Source organism: Rhinopithecus bieti, unplaced genomic scaffold, assembly GCF_001698545.2.
Source record: "Rhinopithecus bieti isolate Rb0 unplaced genomic scaffold, ASM169854v2 scaffold_31823, whole genome shotgun sequence".
NCBI classification, from domain to species: Eukaryota; Metazoa; Chordata; class Mammalia; order Primates; family Cercopithecidae; genus Rhinopithecus; species Rhinopithecus bieti.
Genome location: NW_016814121.1, coordinates 106,089 through 121,566, shown reverse-complemented (window position 1 = coordinate 121,566; position 15,478 = coordinate 106,089). Strand labels below are relative to the sequence as shown.

The window sequence follows — 15,478 nt, the reverse complement described above, 5'->3', positions numbered from 1 at the left end:
GCCCAGGGTGTTTTTTTTTTTTTTTTTTTTTTTTTTAGGTAGAGATAGGATTTTGCTATGTCACCCGGGCTGGTCTTGAACTCCTGGGCTCAAGCAATCCTTCTGCCTCAGCCTCCTGAAGAGCTTGAATTACAGGTATACCTGGCCAGACCCAGTGCTTTAATACAGCAATTCTCAAACTTGAGCACATTGGAACCACTTGGCCGAGTTGTCCAAAAAGACTACTGGGTCCCATCCCCAGAGCTTCAGATTCAGCAGGACTGCAGTGGGACCTGAGAATATGCATTTCTTACCCTCTCTCAGGAGATGCTACTGCCACCGATCTGTCCTTTAATCATGATAACACTTCTGGGAAGTAGGTAATGCTAGCATTCCCATTTTATAGAGGAAGAAACTGAGGTTCAGAGAGAGAGATTTGCCCCAGGATGCATAGCCACTAAGTAGACGAGCCAGGATGTGAATCCAGGTGCTTCTCTCACCTGCAACTGTTCCTTTTGTCCTGTCCACCCCAGGACCTACTTCCCCCAGTGCCCTTAATCAGGCTGGGTATGCAGTGGGTGCTCACTGAATTGGAGCGGGTCCTCACTGAATGCATGGGGACGACTAGTCTGCTAACTTCCTTTATAGCACGTGATGTGGATCTGAAATATCGCTGGTTCTTTTTTTTTTTTTTGAGACAGAGTTGTGCTGTCACCCAGTCTGGAGTGCAGAGGTATGCAATCATAGCTCAATGCAGCCTCAAATTCATGGGCTCAGTTGATCCTCCTGCCTCAGCCTCCTGAGTAGCTGGGACCCAGGGAGTCCTTGCAGGTGTCTCTTAGTCCAAGGCCAAGGACATCATTCACAGATGGCTGAGCAGAGACCCAAGGTCCAAGGGGTCTCTGCTAGGACAGCATCTGTCCAGTCCCACCCCCATGCCCAGACATGGCTCCTTCCAACCTAAGAGGGCCCAGGCATCCTGACCTGCCCTGGGAGGATGTCCCATGCATGAGTGACCTCTGTCCCACCCCCTAGACTTAGAGATCCCAGCAGCAATGTTACCACAACAGTCGGAGAAGTCTTGGGCACCAGTGGACTTGGGCTCTGGCATGGGCCGACTCAGACCCAGGTCGCTGGGGGCAAGGGGGCAGGAAGGTGCTTCCTGCTTGAGCTCTCGGATGGCGTGGTTGGGGAGCGCCGGGCTGTACAGGAAGCTGGCCATGGAGGAGGAGGTGGCGGTGGGGGGCAGGTCCTGGGGTGGCACCTTGGGGGCCTGGCCATGCAGGCCACAGTCCCGTGACCCCTTGGGTATCAGGGAGACACCATTCAGCTCCACCAGGGCTTTCGAGTCCCGCCCACCATCCTCAAGTGGCCTGAGTAAAGGAGAGGACACATGGACAGCTTTGTATATCTGTTTCACATGTTGCAGCTCTTCCCCCACAACCCTGCATCCCCACCCTCTGCAGAACATAACAGCCCCGTAAGAGGGCAGGACAGGAGCTGCCCTTCCACTTTACAAGTGGGGATGCAGGCTCAGAGGTGGGAATGGTGTGCCCAGGGCCACAGAGCTAGGCCACTGGAGGACCTGGGCCCTGCCCCTCTGCTCCAATTCACTGATCAGATCCTGCCAGGTGCAATTGATTGCCTCCCGTCTCCTGATGCTCCCCTCCCCTTCCCTGCCTCTGCATTGCCTGGGGCGCCTAGCAGAGATGGGCTCAACCTTAAGCCCTCAGGCTGCCTTCCTGGCTCTCCTGACAATTGGTACTGCCTCAGACCAGCCTCAACAACCTAATCTCCCCTAGGTCCCTAATTAACCCCAGATTTACAACCTGAGCAAGCATAGGACATGGTTCTCCCACTTCTGACACCTAAAATGCCACATTTTAAAAAATTTTTTAAGAGACAGGGTCTTGCTTTGTTGCCCATGCTGGAGTGCGGTGATGCAATCACAGCTTACTGCATCCTCAAACTCCTGGGCTCAAGCAATCCTCCTGCCTCAGCCTCCTGAACAGCTGAGATGACAGGTGTGTACCAACACACCTGGGTTTTTTTTTTTTTTTTTTTTTGGCAGAGACAGGGTCTTGGTATGTTGCCCAGGCTGGTCTCAAACTCCTTGGCCTCAAGTGATCCTCTCACCTCAGCCTCCCAAAGTGCTGAGATTATAGGTGTGAGCTACTGTGCCCGATCACATTGGTGCTATTTTGTCCCAAGTCATGTCTCTTCCAGTCTCTCTGCAATGCAACTTCCCTGGGAAGACTTCAAGGCTTAATGACCCAGCTCAGATCCTGTTCTATGACTTCGCTTTCACTTCACCTCCACCATCAGACTAGGAGCTTTCACCACCAGGGTCCCCCATGGGCATCTCAAGTCCCTTCCCCTCTGGCTAAGTGGCCTCCAGCCCCCGGCCCCAGCCCAGCTCTGGGCCAGCTACCTCACTCACCTCTTGAGCTTGAAGCGGATGCGGTGGCTATGTTCCAGGATGGCCATGAGGGCCTTGGGGTCATACTCAGCCGGCCTCCGGAAGGCCAGGCCCTCCGGCAGTCCCTGTACAGCCAGCAGCCCTGGCTCCCTGAGCAGCCTCTCGTAGGGCAGCGGCACCACGCTGGCCCTTCCCAGGGCCTCACCTGTAGGGGGAGTCCAGGAGAGGGGCCTGGTATGAGAGGGCAGCCAGACTGGAGTCGGGGCTGCTGTGCCCCATAGTGGGGGTAGTGTTGAGTGGCTCCCCTTGGTGTGGGGCTCCCATGGACCCCTCATAACTGCAGACTTTGTGCAGAATAACTGCCTGCAGGCTAGGGGTGGATGCTGTGGACAAGGCCCCCTTGTCTGCCTCTGGGGGGCTGGGGCTCCCCCACCGAGGGGGGATCCCTGCTGCCCTCCCCAGCCAAGCTCCTCTCCACTTGGGCACCTGGCTGGAAGGGAAACCGGGGACTACAAGGGCCCAGAGGACAGAGCAGAGAGAGACAATCCGGTGAGAGTAAAGAGGGCAGAAGAGACAGAGAAGCGGGCACTTGCATGAGCCAGACTGCAAGGAAGAAGCTGTAAGGGCCGGGCACAGTGGCTCATGGCTGTCATCCCAGCACTTTGGGAGGCTGAGGCGGGAGGATCACTTGAGGCCAGGAGTTCGAGACCAGCCTGGCCAACATGAGGAAACCCCATCTCTACTAAAACTACAAAAATTAGCCGGGCGTGGTGGTGGGCATCTGTAATCCCAGCTACTCAGGAAGCTGAGGCAGGAGAATCGCTTGAACCCAGGAGGTGGGTTGTAGGGAGCTGAGATGATGCCACTGCACTCCAGCCTGGGTGACAGAACGAGAATCCATCTCAAAAAAAAAAAAAAAAAAAAAAGAAGAAGAAGAAGAAAAAGGTGTAGGGAGGAAGGGAGAGAGACTGAGAGAGGGGAGAGAAAGTAAGAAGAGCAAGTGGAGAGGGAGCAAAAATAGGGGATTCAGAAAAAGACGAGACAAGCTGGGCACGGTGGCTCACGCCTGTAATGCCATCACTTTGGGAGGCCGAGGCAGGTGGATCACTTGAGGTCAGGAGTTTGAGACCAGCCTGGCCAACATGGTGAAATCCCGTCTCTACTAAAAATACAAAAATTAGCTGGGTGTGGTAGCATGCGCCTGTAATCCCAGCTACTCAGGAGGCTGAGGCAGGAGAGTCGCTTGAACCCAGGAGGCGGAGGTTGCAGTGAGCCGAGATCGCGCCACTGCACTCCAGCCTGGGCAACAAGAGCGAAACTTCATCTCAAAACAACAACAAAAGAAAAAGATGGGAGAGAGGAGGAAGAGACAGACTGAGAAGATGCAGGAACAAAGACGGGGGTTGGGCACAGATGAGGGGAGGCAGGCTGGGGACTGGGGACTGAGGACTGGGCACTGGGATATCTGTTGTCACCTCCAGGCTGCAGCCCCACCCAGAGCCAGGAGGCCCATCCTCTCATAGCCTCCTTGAATTCTGCCCAAAGTGGACAAGGGGGGCCAGGGCAAGGTGGGCAGGGGTGTGGGGGGCTCTGTGCATGGGTCCTGTAGCTGGCAAAAGTGTCGACAGGGGTACAGTCAACCATGCGTGGCAAGTCCCCCATCCCAGGGTGGCCAGCGTGACTGCCCAGGGCCTCTGAGTACCCCTCCTCCTGACGTGAGAACACCAGAAGTTTCCTCGCAGACCTTTGCTCCATAAAACCAAAGGCCACAGTAGGAGAAGGGATAAAGCCAAATCAGAAATGAATGAGATGGGACCCTGAGGGCCAAAGGGACCTGCCCAAGGTTTCCCAGGGCGTGTGAAGGCTACCACTGGGGCCCTGAGGCCCTCTGCATCCTGACACTTCCCAAGGGAGGCCAGTTCTCCTCTCCCTGCAGGAAAGATGTGGCTGAGCAATCAGCCTTCACTTAGTCATTCAACAAACATTCTCCGAGGGCTCTGAACTACAGGCTGGAGACAGCTAGAAAGGGCAGACATAGCCCCTGACCCTGGAGAGCTCCTGGGTTGGTGAGGGGACAGGGCACTGTGGGTGCCAAGAGAGGGGCCTAAACCCACTGTGAGGGGGCTTCCAGGAGCAGAGCCTCAGTGGCATGCGGGTGTCCACCAGACAGAGGAGGAGAAAGGCAGTCTCAAAAGATGCAACAGCGCGAAGGCCAGGGCATGTAAAAGGAACCAGCGAGTGCTGGAGAACAGGAAGTGGTTCTGTAGGGAGGTCAGTAGGGCCCTGTCACCTAGTGGGAGAAGAAGGTATAGAGGGGATGAGGATGGGTGTGTGGGCCCCTGTGCCATGCTCAGAGCCGACGGGGAGCCCCCGAAGGCTGTGGAGGCAAGAGCTTCATTCATGGTCAGACTTGCGCTTTGAGAAGATGCCCTTGGTGGCAGGGCAGGTGTGGGGAGGCAGGGAGACCGTGGCAAGCCTGGGGCTATTTCTAGGCAAGAGGTGGCATGACTTGAGCCAGGGCAGGGACAGTGGGGATGGAGGTTTGGGAAAACGGCTGGAGTAGAACGTCTGTGTCTGGGAATGCAGAGATGAGGAAGGGCTAGGGTAGCCAGTACCTCCATGCCTTGGAGTCCGGCTTTGCCCAGGGCCCATAGTGGGACAGAAGGGGGCCCCCTCTGCTGGGTGGGGACCCAGGCTCCCACCCTTCCTGGGGCCCCCAAATGGAATGAGGAAGGATCTTACTATAAAGAACATCAAACACCTCCTCTACCATCTTCCGCAGAAGGTACACATCTGAGCCATGTTCCAGGGAGGACCGAGGGAGGCTCCGGCCGCTGCCCTCACCCCGCTGCACCTTCTTGGGGTGCTCTGCCTCCGGATCCTTCCACGGGGGCCCTCCTGTGGGACACAGAGCACGTGAGGCCACAGTGAACACCCGTCTCACCATCCGGCCTTCGAGCGGGGATGTCTCTGCCCTGTGCTGAGCCATGGAGACTGGCACACAATGTGATACGCAAGTTAATGAATGAATGAATGAAGAATTAGTAAGTGTGCAAGCCCTATCCCAACCACCCCACTGAGGGCCAGGGCTGGTCATCTCAGAGTTCCCATTGCCTGGCCAGGGCTAGGCCTCACCTCTGGTCACCTCTAATTCGCTGTGTGACCTTGGGTAAGTCCCTTCTCTCTGAGCCTCCGTCTGTGAATGCTCGTGGGAGGCCAGCTATTCCAGCTCAGAACTGAGGTTCCATGAACGTTCCATCTGTCTCTTTCTCTCTCTCTCTCTCTTTCTCTCTTTCCCTCCCTCCCTCCCTCCCTCTCTCTTTCTTTCTTTTTTTTGATGGAGTCCACTGTCGCCCAGGCTGGAGTGCAGTGGCACAATCTCGGCTCACTACAACCTCCACCTCCAGGGTTTAAGTGATTCCCCTGCCTCAGTCTCCCGAGTAGCTGGGATTACAGGCGCCCGCCACCATGTCCAACTAATTTTTGTATTTTTAGTAGATATGGGAGCTCATCATGTCGGCCAGGCTGGTCTCGAACTCCTGACGTCAGGTGATCCGCCCGCCTTGTCCCCCCAAAGTGCTGGGATTACAGGCGTGAGCCACCGTGCCTGGCCCCATCCATGCCTTTCTGTGCCCTGACACCAACACCGTCTTGACCAATCTATGCCCCCGTTTTCTGTGCCCCAGGCTGGGCCAGAGTGGGGACCGGAGAGTGTTGGTAGATCTTTCGGGAATGTTCTAGAAGCTGCACTGGAAAGGAGATGAGAGGAGGGGCCTGTGGCCCCCTCCCAGCTTGGAGCCTGTTCTCCTCTGGGATCTGCAGAGCTTGAAATAAACCAGCCGAGTTCCTGGTGCTATAAATAGCGGCTCTGCCTGGCTCTAGAAGCCAGGTGCACCGCCTCAGGCTCTGGGAGGCTGGGGTGCCACAGGACCTGCTGCTGTCCACTCTACTCGGCCCAGTCCCCCATTCTGGCCCTGGGGAAGGTCTAGGCTCTGAAGGCTGAGTGGGGTGGGGGGCTGGCTGGGGACATTACTAGGGACGCAGCTGCACCCCAGTAATGATAGGCCCAGTGCTGGGGGATGCCCTTCCCTGAAACAGCTGATCTTAGGGGTGTGATGCGAATACTAATAATAGCAACAACAGCTGGTGTCTATTGAGTGTGAACCCAGTGCCAGACACTGTCCTAAGTGCTTGCCGGGTACAAATTCGTTTAACCCTCAGACCCACCCGTTCTCGCCTTTCACAGACGAGTGGGTTGAGGCACAGCAGTTGTGGACCCAGGCGGCCCGTTCTCTTAACCTCATGCTATACCATGGTTCTTTTGAGATGGGGTCTCACTGTCACCCAGGCTGGAGTGCAGTGGTGCCATCGTAGCTCACTGCAGCCTTAAACTCCCAGGCTCAAGTGTTCCTCTTGCCTCAGCCTCCCAAAGTGCTGGGATTACAGGCTTAAGCCACCGTGCCTGGTCCCATCCATGCCTTTCTGTACTGGGACTACAGGTGTGAACCATCAAGCATGGTTAATTTTTAAATTTTTTGTAGGAGACAGGGGTCTTGCTATGTTGCCCAGGCTGGTCTCCAATTTCTGGGCTCAAGTGATTCTCCCATTTCAGCCTCCTGAAGTGCTAGAACTACAGACATGAGCCACTGCACCTGGCCTAAGATGTTAACTGTCACTATAGCAGTGACAGTGCCTGCCTCCTCAGGTTGATGTCAGGGTAGGTGAGTTAGCATCAGAAAAGATGCCATGCACAGCAGGCGATCAATAAATCTTATTGGAATATGGCCAGGTGCGGTGGCTCACATCTGTAATCACAGCACTTTGGGAGACTGAGGTGGGCGGGTCACTTGAGGTCAGGAGTTCGAGACCAGCCTGGTCAACATGGTGAAACCCCATCTCTACTAAAAATACAAAATTAGTCGGGCGTGGTGGTGGGTGCCTGTAATCCCAGCTACTTGGGAAGCTGAGACAGGAGAATCACTTGAACCTGGGAAGAGAGGTTGCAGTGAGCCAAAATTGTGCCACTGCACTCCAGCCTGGGTGACAGCGAGACTCTGTCTCATTAAAAAAAAAAAAAAAAATTGTGTTGGAATAAGAAATACATACTTAAGAGGAAGAACTGAGCAGCAACCTTGGGCCTTGGTGTCCCCATCTGGAAAAGGCAGATGGAAGTGGCTGGCTCTGGCCTACCCTGGGGTTCACCCAGCCAGTCTCTGTCAACTCAGGGGCTGCGGAATGATTCCAACAAAAACCATGGCTGCCTCAATAACACCACATCGGGAATCTCAGACAACCTTGCTTGTTAGGTTCATCCCCCACACACCGCCACCCTGGCTGGACAGGGTTGGGGACTGAGAGACGGGCCAGAGCTCCTGTCCTCGAAGAATGGCGGGCCCGGTCCTCTGGAGCCCTAGGGTACTCACGGCAGAACCTGAGGAAATCTGACTGTAGCTCCTTCCGGGCATTCAGGAACATTCTCCCCTTCTCCGTGCCCACCACGAAGGCGCTCTCATCGTGCACGGCGACACAGGCCACCTCGGCGTTCAGTTTGGACAGCGCTGAGCACTGTGGGAAGAGCAGGGTGTGTGAGTGGAAGGGCTCCCCACTCCAAACACCTCTAGTACCCACTTCGGGAGTGGGATGTGAGCTCCCAGCTGCCTGAGACCTCAGCAGCAGCTCCAGGGACAGACGGTCCCTCTACTGTTCTTGGTCTCAGATTCTGTAGTGCGACTGAATGAATGGCCCTCCAGGGATTGGCGATGGGGGGCTGGAGGAGGACAAGTGTCCTCTGCTCCTCCCTCCAAGATCCTCCTCCTTGGGGTAAGCCCACCTTAGCCCCAGCCCCAGGGACAATGCCGTGCTGCGTTCTCTTGGCCCCTCTCAAGTCCTGGATGAGGAGGGGGTGGGAAGAACGGCAGGAAAGGTGGGGGGGATTGGACAGACTGGGGCTGTATTCCCACCTCGGCCGTTTCTGCTGTGGGACTTGAGTCAGTCATGTCCCTCCTCTGGGCTCCAGTTTCTACATCTGTTTTGTTTTGTTTTTTTGAGACACAGTCTCACTCTGTCGCCCAGGCTGGAGTGCAGTGGCACAATCTTGGTTCACTGCAACCTCTGCCTCCCAGGTTCAAGCGATTCTCCTGCCTCAGCCTGCGGAGTAGCTGGGACTACAGGCACCCGCCACCATGCCTCACTAATTTTTGTATCATAAGGAGAGATGGGGTTTCACCATGTTGGTCAGACTGGTCTCAAACTCCTGACCTCAGGTGATGTGCCCATCTCAGCCTCCCAAAGTGCTGGGATTACAGGTGTCAGCCACTGTGCCTGGCCAGTTTCCACGTCTGTAGAATTGGGGAGAAACAGCCCAGTTCCACAGTGCCACTGGCCTTGGGTATGGGGATTCAATGGTTGGGGGAAAAGATCTCTAAACTGGGACATCCTATATGGGTAAACACGGAGCTGGCTATCCTCATGGCCTCAGAGTCGAGGTCTGCAGCCCCATAGCACAGAAGCCTTAATATGGGGGGGGTCCCTGCAACCGAGACCACCAGCATCTCAGCTCTCTGACCCACCCCACCAGGAAAACCCTGATTGTGAAGCCTGTAGCAGGCAGTTGTGCCGAATAAATGCTGGTTTTCATCTGAGTCAGGTAGTGTTGGCAGCTATAGAGTCTGGCTTCCAATTGCAGTTCTGTGCTGTGTGGCCTGGGACAGGTAACCTCTCTGGGCCATCATTTGGCCTAGGGTGCCAGCCCCAGCCTGGAATCGTTCTGGTTAGGAAGGTGCGGGCGGCGTGGGGCCAGGAGGTCTGTCCTCCAGGGTCCCTACTGGAAATTTAAAACACAGGGCATTCATTTTCTTCTAAGATGAAAACAAAAGCTTGCTGTTCCGTTTCTGCGCGGAACACTGTAGAGTATTAAAAAAAAATAAAACAAATAAATCCAGCTGTTTCTCATCCATCACAGCTGAAAGAGCTGCTTCATGCCACAGTCACCGCTCAGCTGAAGACGCCGAGACCGTGGCAGAAAACTCGCCCACCTAAAGGCACCCAGAGCTGGTGGGGAAGAGGATCTGAGATTGGGGGCGGGTGACGAAGGCACATCCCTTCAGTCCACCCTCCCTAGAGGCCACCAAAAGACCCTGGCATTTGGAGGAGGCTGGACTTAAGTCACTGCTAAGCAAATGTCATTGTCCCATGAGGGTCCCTCAGGAAGCCCTTAAAAGGCCCAGGGACAGGGGGAGCCTGTCTTGTTCACACTGCTAGGATAACTAGAGGGTCACGTGCTCCTCCAGGGAGGTTCTGATACACTCACTAGACCACTGCTACCCAGTAGAACTTTTTTTTTTTCTTTTTTGAGACGGAGTCTCGCTCTGTGGCCCAGGCTGGAGTGCAGTGGCCGGATCTCAGCTCACTGCAAGTTCCGCCTCCCAGATTCACGCCATTCTCCTGCCTCAGCCTCACGAGTAGCTGGGACTACAGGTGCCCGCCACCTCGCCCGGCTAGTTTTTTGTATTTTTTAGTAGAGACGGGGTTTCACCGTGTTCACCAGGATGGTCTCGATCTCCTGACCTCATGATCCGCCTGTCTCGGCCTCCCAAAGTGCTGGGATTACAGGGGGATTACAGGCTTGAGTCACCGCGCCCGGCCTTTTTTTTTTTGATAGAAAGTCTTGCTGTGTCACCCAGGCTGGAGTGCAGTGGCATGACCTTGGCTCACTGCAACCTCTGCCTCCCAGACTCAGGCAATTCTCCTGCCTCAGCCTCCCAAATAGCTAGGACCACAGGCATGCACCACCATGCCCAGCTAATTTTTGTATTTTCAGTAGAGATGGAGTTTCACCATGTTGGCCAGGCTGATCTCAAAGTCCTGGCCTCAAGTGATCTGCCCCACTCAGCTTCTCAGGGTGCTGGGATTATACACGTGAGCCATTGTGCCTGGCCAATCCAGTGTAACTTTCTATGACAATGAACGTATTCTACCTCTGCACTGTCCAATCCGTAGACACCAGCCACTTCTGACTGCTGAGCATGTAAAATGAGGCTGGTGCAACTGAACAACTGAGTTATGTATTTCATTTTAACTAATTAGAATTTAAATGAATCAGGCGCAGTGGCTCATGCCTGTAATCCCAGCACTTTGGGAGGCTGAGGAAGGTGGATCACCTGAGGTCAGGAGTTTGAGACCGGCCTGGCTAGTAGAGACATGGTGAAACCCTGTCTCTACTAAAAATACAAAAAATTAGCCAGGCGTGGTGGCGTATGCCTGTAATCCCAGCTACTCGGGAGGCTGAGGCAGGAGAGTCACTTGAGCCCAGGAGGTGGACGTTGCAGTGAGCCAAGATCGCGCCACTGCACTTCAGTCTGGGCAACAGAGCAAAACTCTCCAAAAAAAAAAAAATTGCAAATAGCCACAGGTAGCTTGTGGCCATGGGATCGCCCATCACTGCCCACATCAGCCACACTTCCACCACTGCCAAGCTCACAGTGCTTCAGGACACAGGGCTGAGCTCCTGGGACCCCCTCCTCATGAGGGTCAGTCTGCATGCGGGGGTCGTTATGGAGAGAGTGTGGCGCCCAGTCACTTTTCCAGGGGTGTCTCCCACCACTGCCCCAAACACTGCCTAAGCAGCCCTTGAGCCACCTACAGCAGGAATAGCTTGAAGGAGGTCCTTTGTTTTTCGGGGAGACTTTGTATGCAGAAGCTCACTTTAAAACCTGGTCTTGCTGGGCCAGGTGCAATGGCTCACGCCTGTAATCCTAACACTTTGAGAGGCTGAGGTGGGCGGATCACGAGGTCAAGAGATTGTGACCATCCTGGCTAACACGGTGAAACCCCGTCTCTACTAAAAGTACAAAAATTAGCTGGCCACGTGTGGTGGCAGATGCCTGTAGTCCCAGCTACTCGGGAGGCTGAAGCAGGAGAATTGCTTGAACCTGGGAGGCGGAGGGTGCGGTGAGCCGAGTTTGCGCAACTGAACTCCAGCCTGGGCGACAGAGCGAGACTCCATCTCAAAAAAAAAAACAAACAAACAACTGGTCATGCTGTGTGACTTCGGGCAAGGTCCTACCCTCTCTGCGCTTCATCATCCTAAAATGCAGGGGCGCAGCTAACTGATGTCAGACAGGTTTTTAATTTAACTTTATTTTTATTAAAAAAAATTTTTTTTAATTGAGAGAGTCTTGCTCTGTTGCCCAGGCTGGAGTGCAGTGGCGCGATCTCAGCTTGCTGCAACCTCCGCCTCCCAGGTTCAAGCAATTCTCCTGCCTCATCCTCCTGAGTAGGCAGGATTACAGGCATGTGCCACCATGCCAGTCTAATTTTTTTTTTTTTATTTTTTTATTTTTTTTGAGATGGAGTCCCCCTCTGTTGCCCAGGTGGGAGTGCAGTGGTGTGATCTCTGCTCACTGCAACCTCCACTTCCGGGGTTCAAGTGATTCTCCTGCCTCAGCCTCCCAAGGAGCTGGGATTACAGGCATGCGCCACGATGCCCAGCTAATTTTTGTATTTTTAGTAGAGATGGGATTTTGCCATGTTGGCCAGGCTGGTCTCGAACTCCTGACCCTAAGTGATCCACCCACCTCGGCCCCTAAAAGTGCTGGGATTACAGGCGTAAGCCACCGTGCTGGGCCAGATTTTTTTTAAACACTTGCATCACAGAACCTCCCCCCAGGAAAAGGCTGGAGGAAAATGATATTACGATGTCCTCATTTGGGATAAATTACTATAGGTCTAGGTATGTAGGCAACAGCGCCATATTATACAAAGCCTGGTTTCTCTCTTCCTGCCCGAGATGCAGTTAGAACTCTTGCTTTAATGTTGGGGATTACATCTTTCTAATGAATGCCTTCCCAGACATTATCCCTCAGATGACCTGCTAGGAGACAGGCATGTGGTTCATTCCAGGGACAAAGTGGGAATGGCAAGAGAGGTAAAGGGACAAGGGGACGGGGGCTGGGAGCCACTGTTTATTCCAGGGATAGATTTTTTTTTGTTGTTTTTTTTTTTGTTTTTTTTTTGAGACAGAGTCTCGCTCTGTCGCCCGGGCTGGAGTGCAGTGGCCGGATCTCAGCTCACTGCGAGCTCCGCCTTTCGGGTTCACGCCATTCCCCTGCCTCAGCCTCTCGAGTAGCTGGGACTATAGGCACTCGCCACCTCGCCCGGCTAGTTTTTTGTATTTTTTTAGTAGAGACGGGGTTTCACCGTGTTAGCCAGGATGGTCTCGATCTCCTGACCTTGTGATCCGCCCGTCTTGGCCTCCCAAAGTGCTGGGATTACAGGCTTGAGCCACCGCGCCCAGCCAGATTTTTTTTTTGAGACGGAGTCTTGCCCTGTCACCCAGGCTGGAGTGCAATGGCGCGACCTTGGCTCACTGCAACCTCCGCCTCCCAGGTTCAAGCAATTCTCCTGCCTCAGCCTCCTGAGTAGCTGGGATTACAGGCACCCACCACTACACCCAGTTAATTTTTTGTATCTTTAGTAGAGATGAGGTTTCACCATATTGGCCAGGCTGGTCTCGAACCCCTGACCTCGTGATCCGCCCGCCTCAGCCTCCCAAAGTGCTAGGATTACAGGCGTGAGCTACCACGCCCGGCCCCAGGGCTAGATTTTTATGTACTGGATCTCACTGAAGTCTCCCACCCTTAACGCAGGCATCGTGGGTGGCCCTAGCTGCAGTCAGATAAACTGAGGCTCAGGTCAGTGAAAGCTCCTTAGAGTGGCTGAGGTAGGACTTGAGCTACAAGGCAAGCGGGGACGCTCACCCTGTCCCCTCCTCCTGGGCGGGTGGGGACACTCACCATGGAGTCTAAGGCAGACACGAGGCTGGTGATGATCTCGTCTTTGCGGGTGAAGGCAGAGTTCCAGCGGTCGGGTCCGCAGCCGTTGGCGGGGACGTCACAGCGCTTGCCCAGCAAGGCCATGGTCGCCTGTTGGGAGGGAGGAGGCAGTGGTGGTGGGCACAAGGCAGGGGGCTTGGCTCATGTGGCACCCGCCCACCCCAATCCACCTGACCCCCGGACTCCCAGGGCTGCCTCTGTATCCAGGGCCGACCTTTCCTGGGTCCAAGGGTTTTATGTGTGATGGGATTAGAGGCTGCACAGGCCTGGGCACAGGTGGCAGGATAACTCGCACCCTGTGCTACGCCCTCCGAAGTCTGCACACCCAAGCTGAGCCCAGCACCGGGACCAGTCTGTTGGGCAGACCCCAACTGCCACCTCTCCCAACGTGTGCAGTTCTGGCCACAGCCCTCCCTCGCTCACACACCCTCCATGGCTCCCTACTGCCCACATTAGCTCTCAACTCCTCAGCCTGGTATTCTAGTTACCTGGTCTCCTGTCCCCTACTCCAGATCCCCCTCCCACTCCATGCTCCAGGTCCTCTAAGCTGTACCACTCCCAGATGGACCGACATTCACGATCCCCTAGTCTGTGTGGGTTCAGTTCCCCCTGCTTCAAGCATTTCCTGGCCCTGCCATCATCTGCTGGTTGTCCTCGAAGCTTTTTTTAATTTTAAATTTAATTTTATTTCGAGACAGAGTCTCGCTCTGTTGCCCAGGCTGCAGTGCAGTGGTACAATATTGGCTCACTGCAACCTCCCCTTCCTGGGTTTCAGTGATTCTCCTGCCTCAGCCTCCCTGGTAGCTGGGATTACAGGTGCCACCATACATCTGGCTAATTTTTGTATTTTTAGTAGAGATGGGGTTTCACCATGTTGGCCAGGCTGGTCTTGAACTCCTGGCCTCAGGTGACCTGCCCACCTCAGCCTCCCAAGGTGTTGAAAGTACAGGCATGAGCCACCTCACCCAGTCTCATCAAAGCTTTTAATTGTCCAACCTGCTGGCCCACCTCCTGTACCCCCAACCTGAAGCCCAGCAGGATCAGGAGCCGGTGATGTCCTCCCCTCTGTTCTGCACACCTCTGAGCTCTGCCGTCACATTTCTGCATCAAGCCACGTGCTTCCGAGGTCAATGCCACCCCCACTGAGGTCTTCCAGCCTCAGTTTCCCTCCTAGCCAGAAGACTTGGCTTCAGGAGTATAGAAATATACAGCAGGGCCGAGGCTACTTTGTCTCAGGTCGGGGGCTCCCCAGGACAGGACTGTGTCCCGTTGCAGTGGGATTCCTGGGGGACAGAGCTGCATCCTCCCCCTCAAGTCCAGAACCCCCAATTGTGGGTCCCCATGGCATTGCGCAGGCCATGGCATGGCTTGCTGGGTACGACAGTGCCCAGCTGGGCACCCATGAGACACAAAGATGAGCCTCCCTCAGCCCCTGGTTCTACCCTGCCCCTCTCCTTCTTGACCCAGGGGGCACCCACAGCCTGCCCCAGGGCCAGGGCCTGCCCTCAAGACAGCTGTCCCTGCACCAATCCAAGCAAAGAAGGCAGAGACCAGAGGGAGAGGCCTCTCAGTTCCCCTCTCTGGGCTCCATCCCAGTGCTTTCTGTGTGGCCCCTGCTGGGTGTTGATGGCAGACAGCAGGGCTGCAGGACCCAAAGGAGCCTGTAAACCTGCTATCTCCTACCTGCAGACAAGGGGTTTCTGCACCCAGTGGGGTAGGGAAGGCCCAGGCAGGAGGACCACGGGGCTGGCGCCACAAAGGGCAGCAGGCTTGGGGTGTCTTCTGCCGCCATGGGTGCCCCTGCCAACTGTAAGCTCTTTGAGGGCAGAAACCAGGTCTGCCTGCCACTGTTGCACCCCAGGGCTTCAATCAGTGCCCGATGTACATGAGGCCCAAGGTGTGTGGTCCCAGCCACAGACAGGCCTTTCAGTAGGTCATGATATATGATCATTGGCCAATGACAGAGAACAGGAGATGTCACAGTGCATCACACTTCACAAGGCCAGAGGTGTCCAGCCTCAGGGACAGAAACGTCCCGAGAAATGAGAGACACATCAGAGCTCAGCTCTGGCCTCAGTTCTGGCTCTCCTCTGCTTTTTGGCTGTGGAGAAATATTGATTTAAACAACTGGCCGGTAGGCGTTTGGCCAAAATGTATGTTGATTTTGCTGCTAAATGTTTAGAAAAGACATTTCTTCTTCTGGGTTCCAATTTTATAGAACTTTGAAATCCGCTGTATTGCCGGGCAC

The 15,478-nt window shown here is 54.8% G+C and overlaps 1 protein-coding gene across 1 annotated transcript in view; it reads right to left on the bottom strand.

Moving 5' to 3' along the window:
* The window catches only part of GTF2IRD1 (GTF2I repeat domain containing 1), a 128,755-nt gene that overhangs the window by 78,507 nt on the left and 34,770 nt on the right, over positions 1-15,478 (bottom strand). Inside the window, exons 2-6 of the mRNA XM_017849886.1 lie at positions 13,192-13,320; positions 7,822-7,963; positions 5,141-5,296; positions 2,420-2,603; positions 1,042-1,352 (exon numbers count right to left, since the gene is read on the bottom strand). Of these exons, the coding sequence (XP_017705375.1) occupies positions 1,042-1,352; positions 2,420-2,603; positions 5,141-5,296; positions 7,822-7,963; positions 13,192-13,320 (922 nt within the window). The remainder of the gene's footprint in view (positions 1-1,041; positions 1,353-2,419; positions 2,604-5,140; positions 5,297-7,821; positions 7,964-13,191; positions 13,321-15,478) is intronic.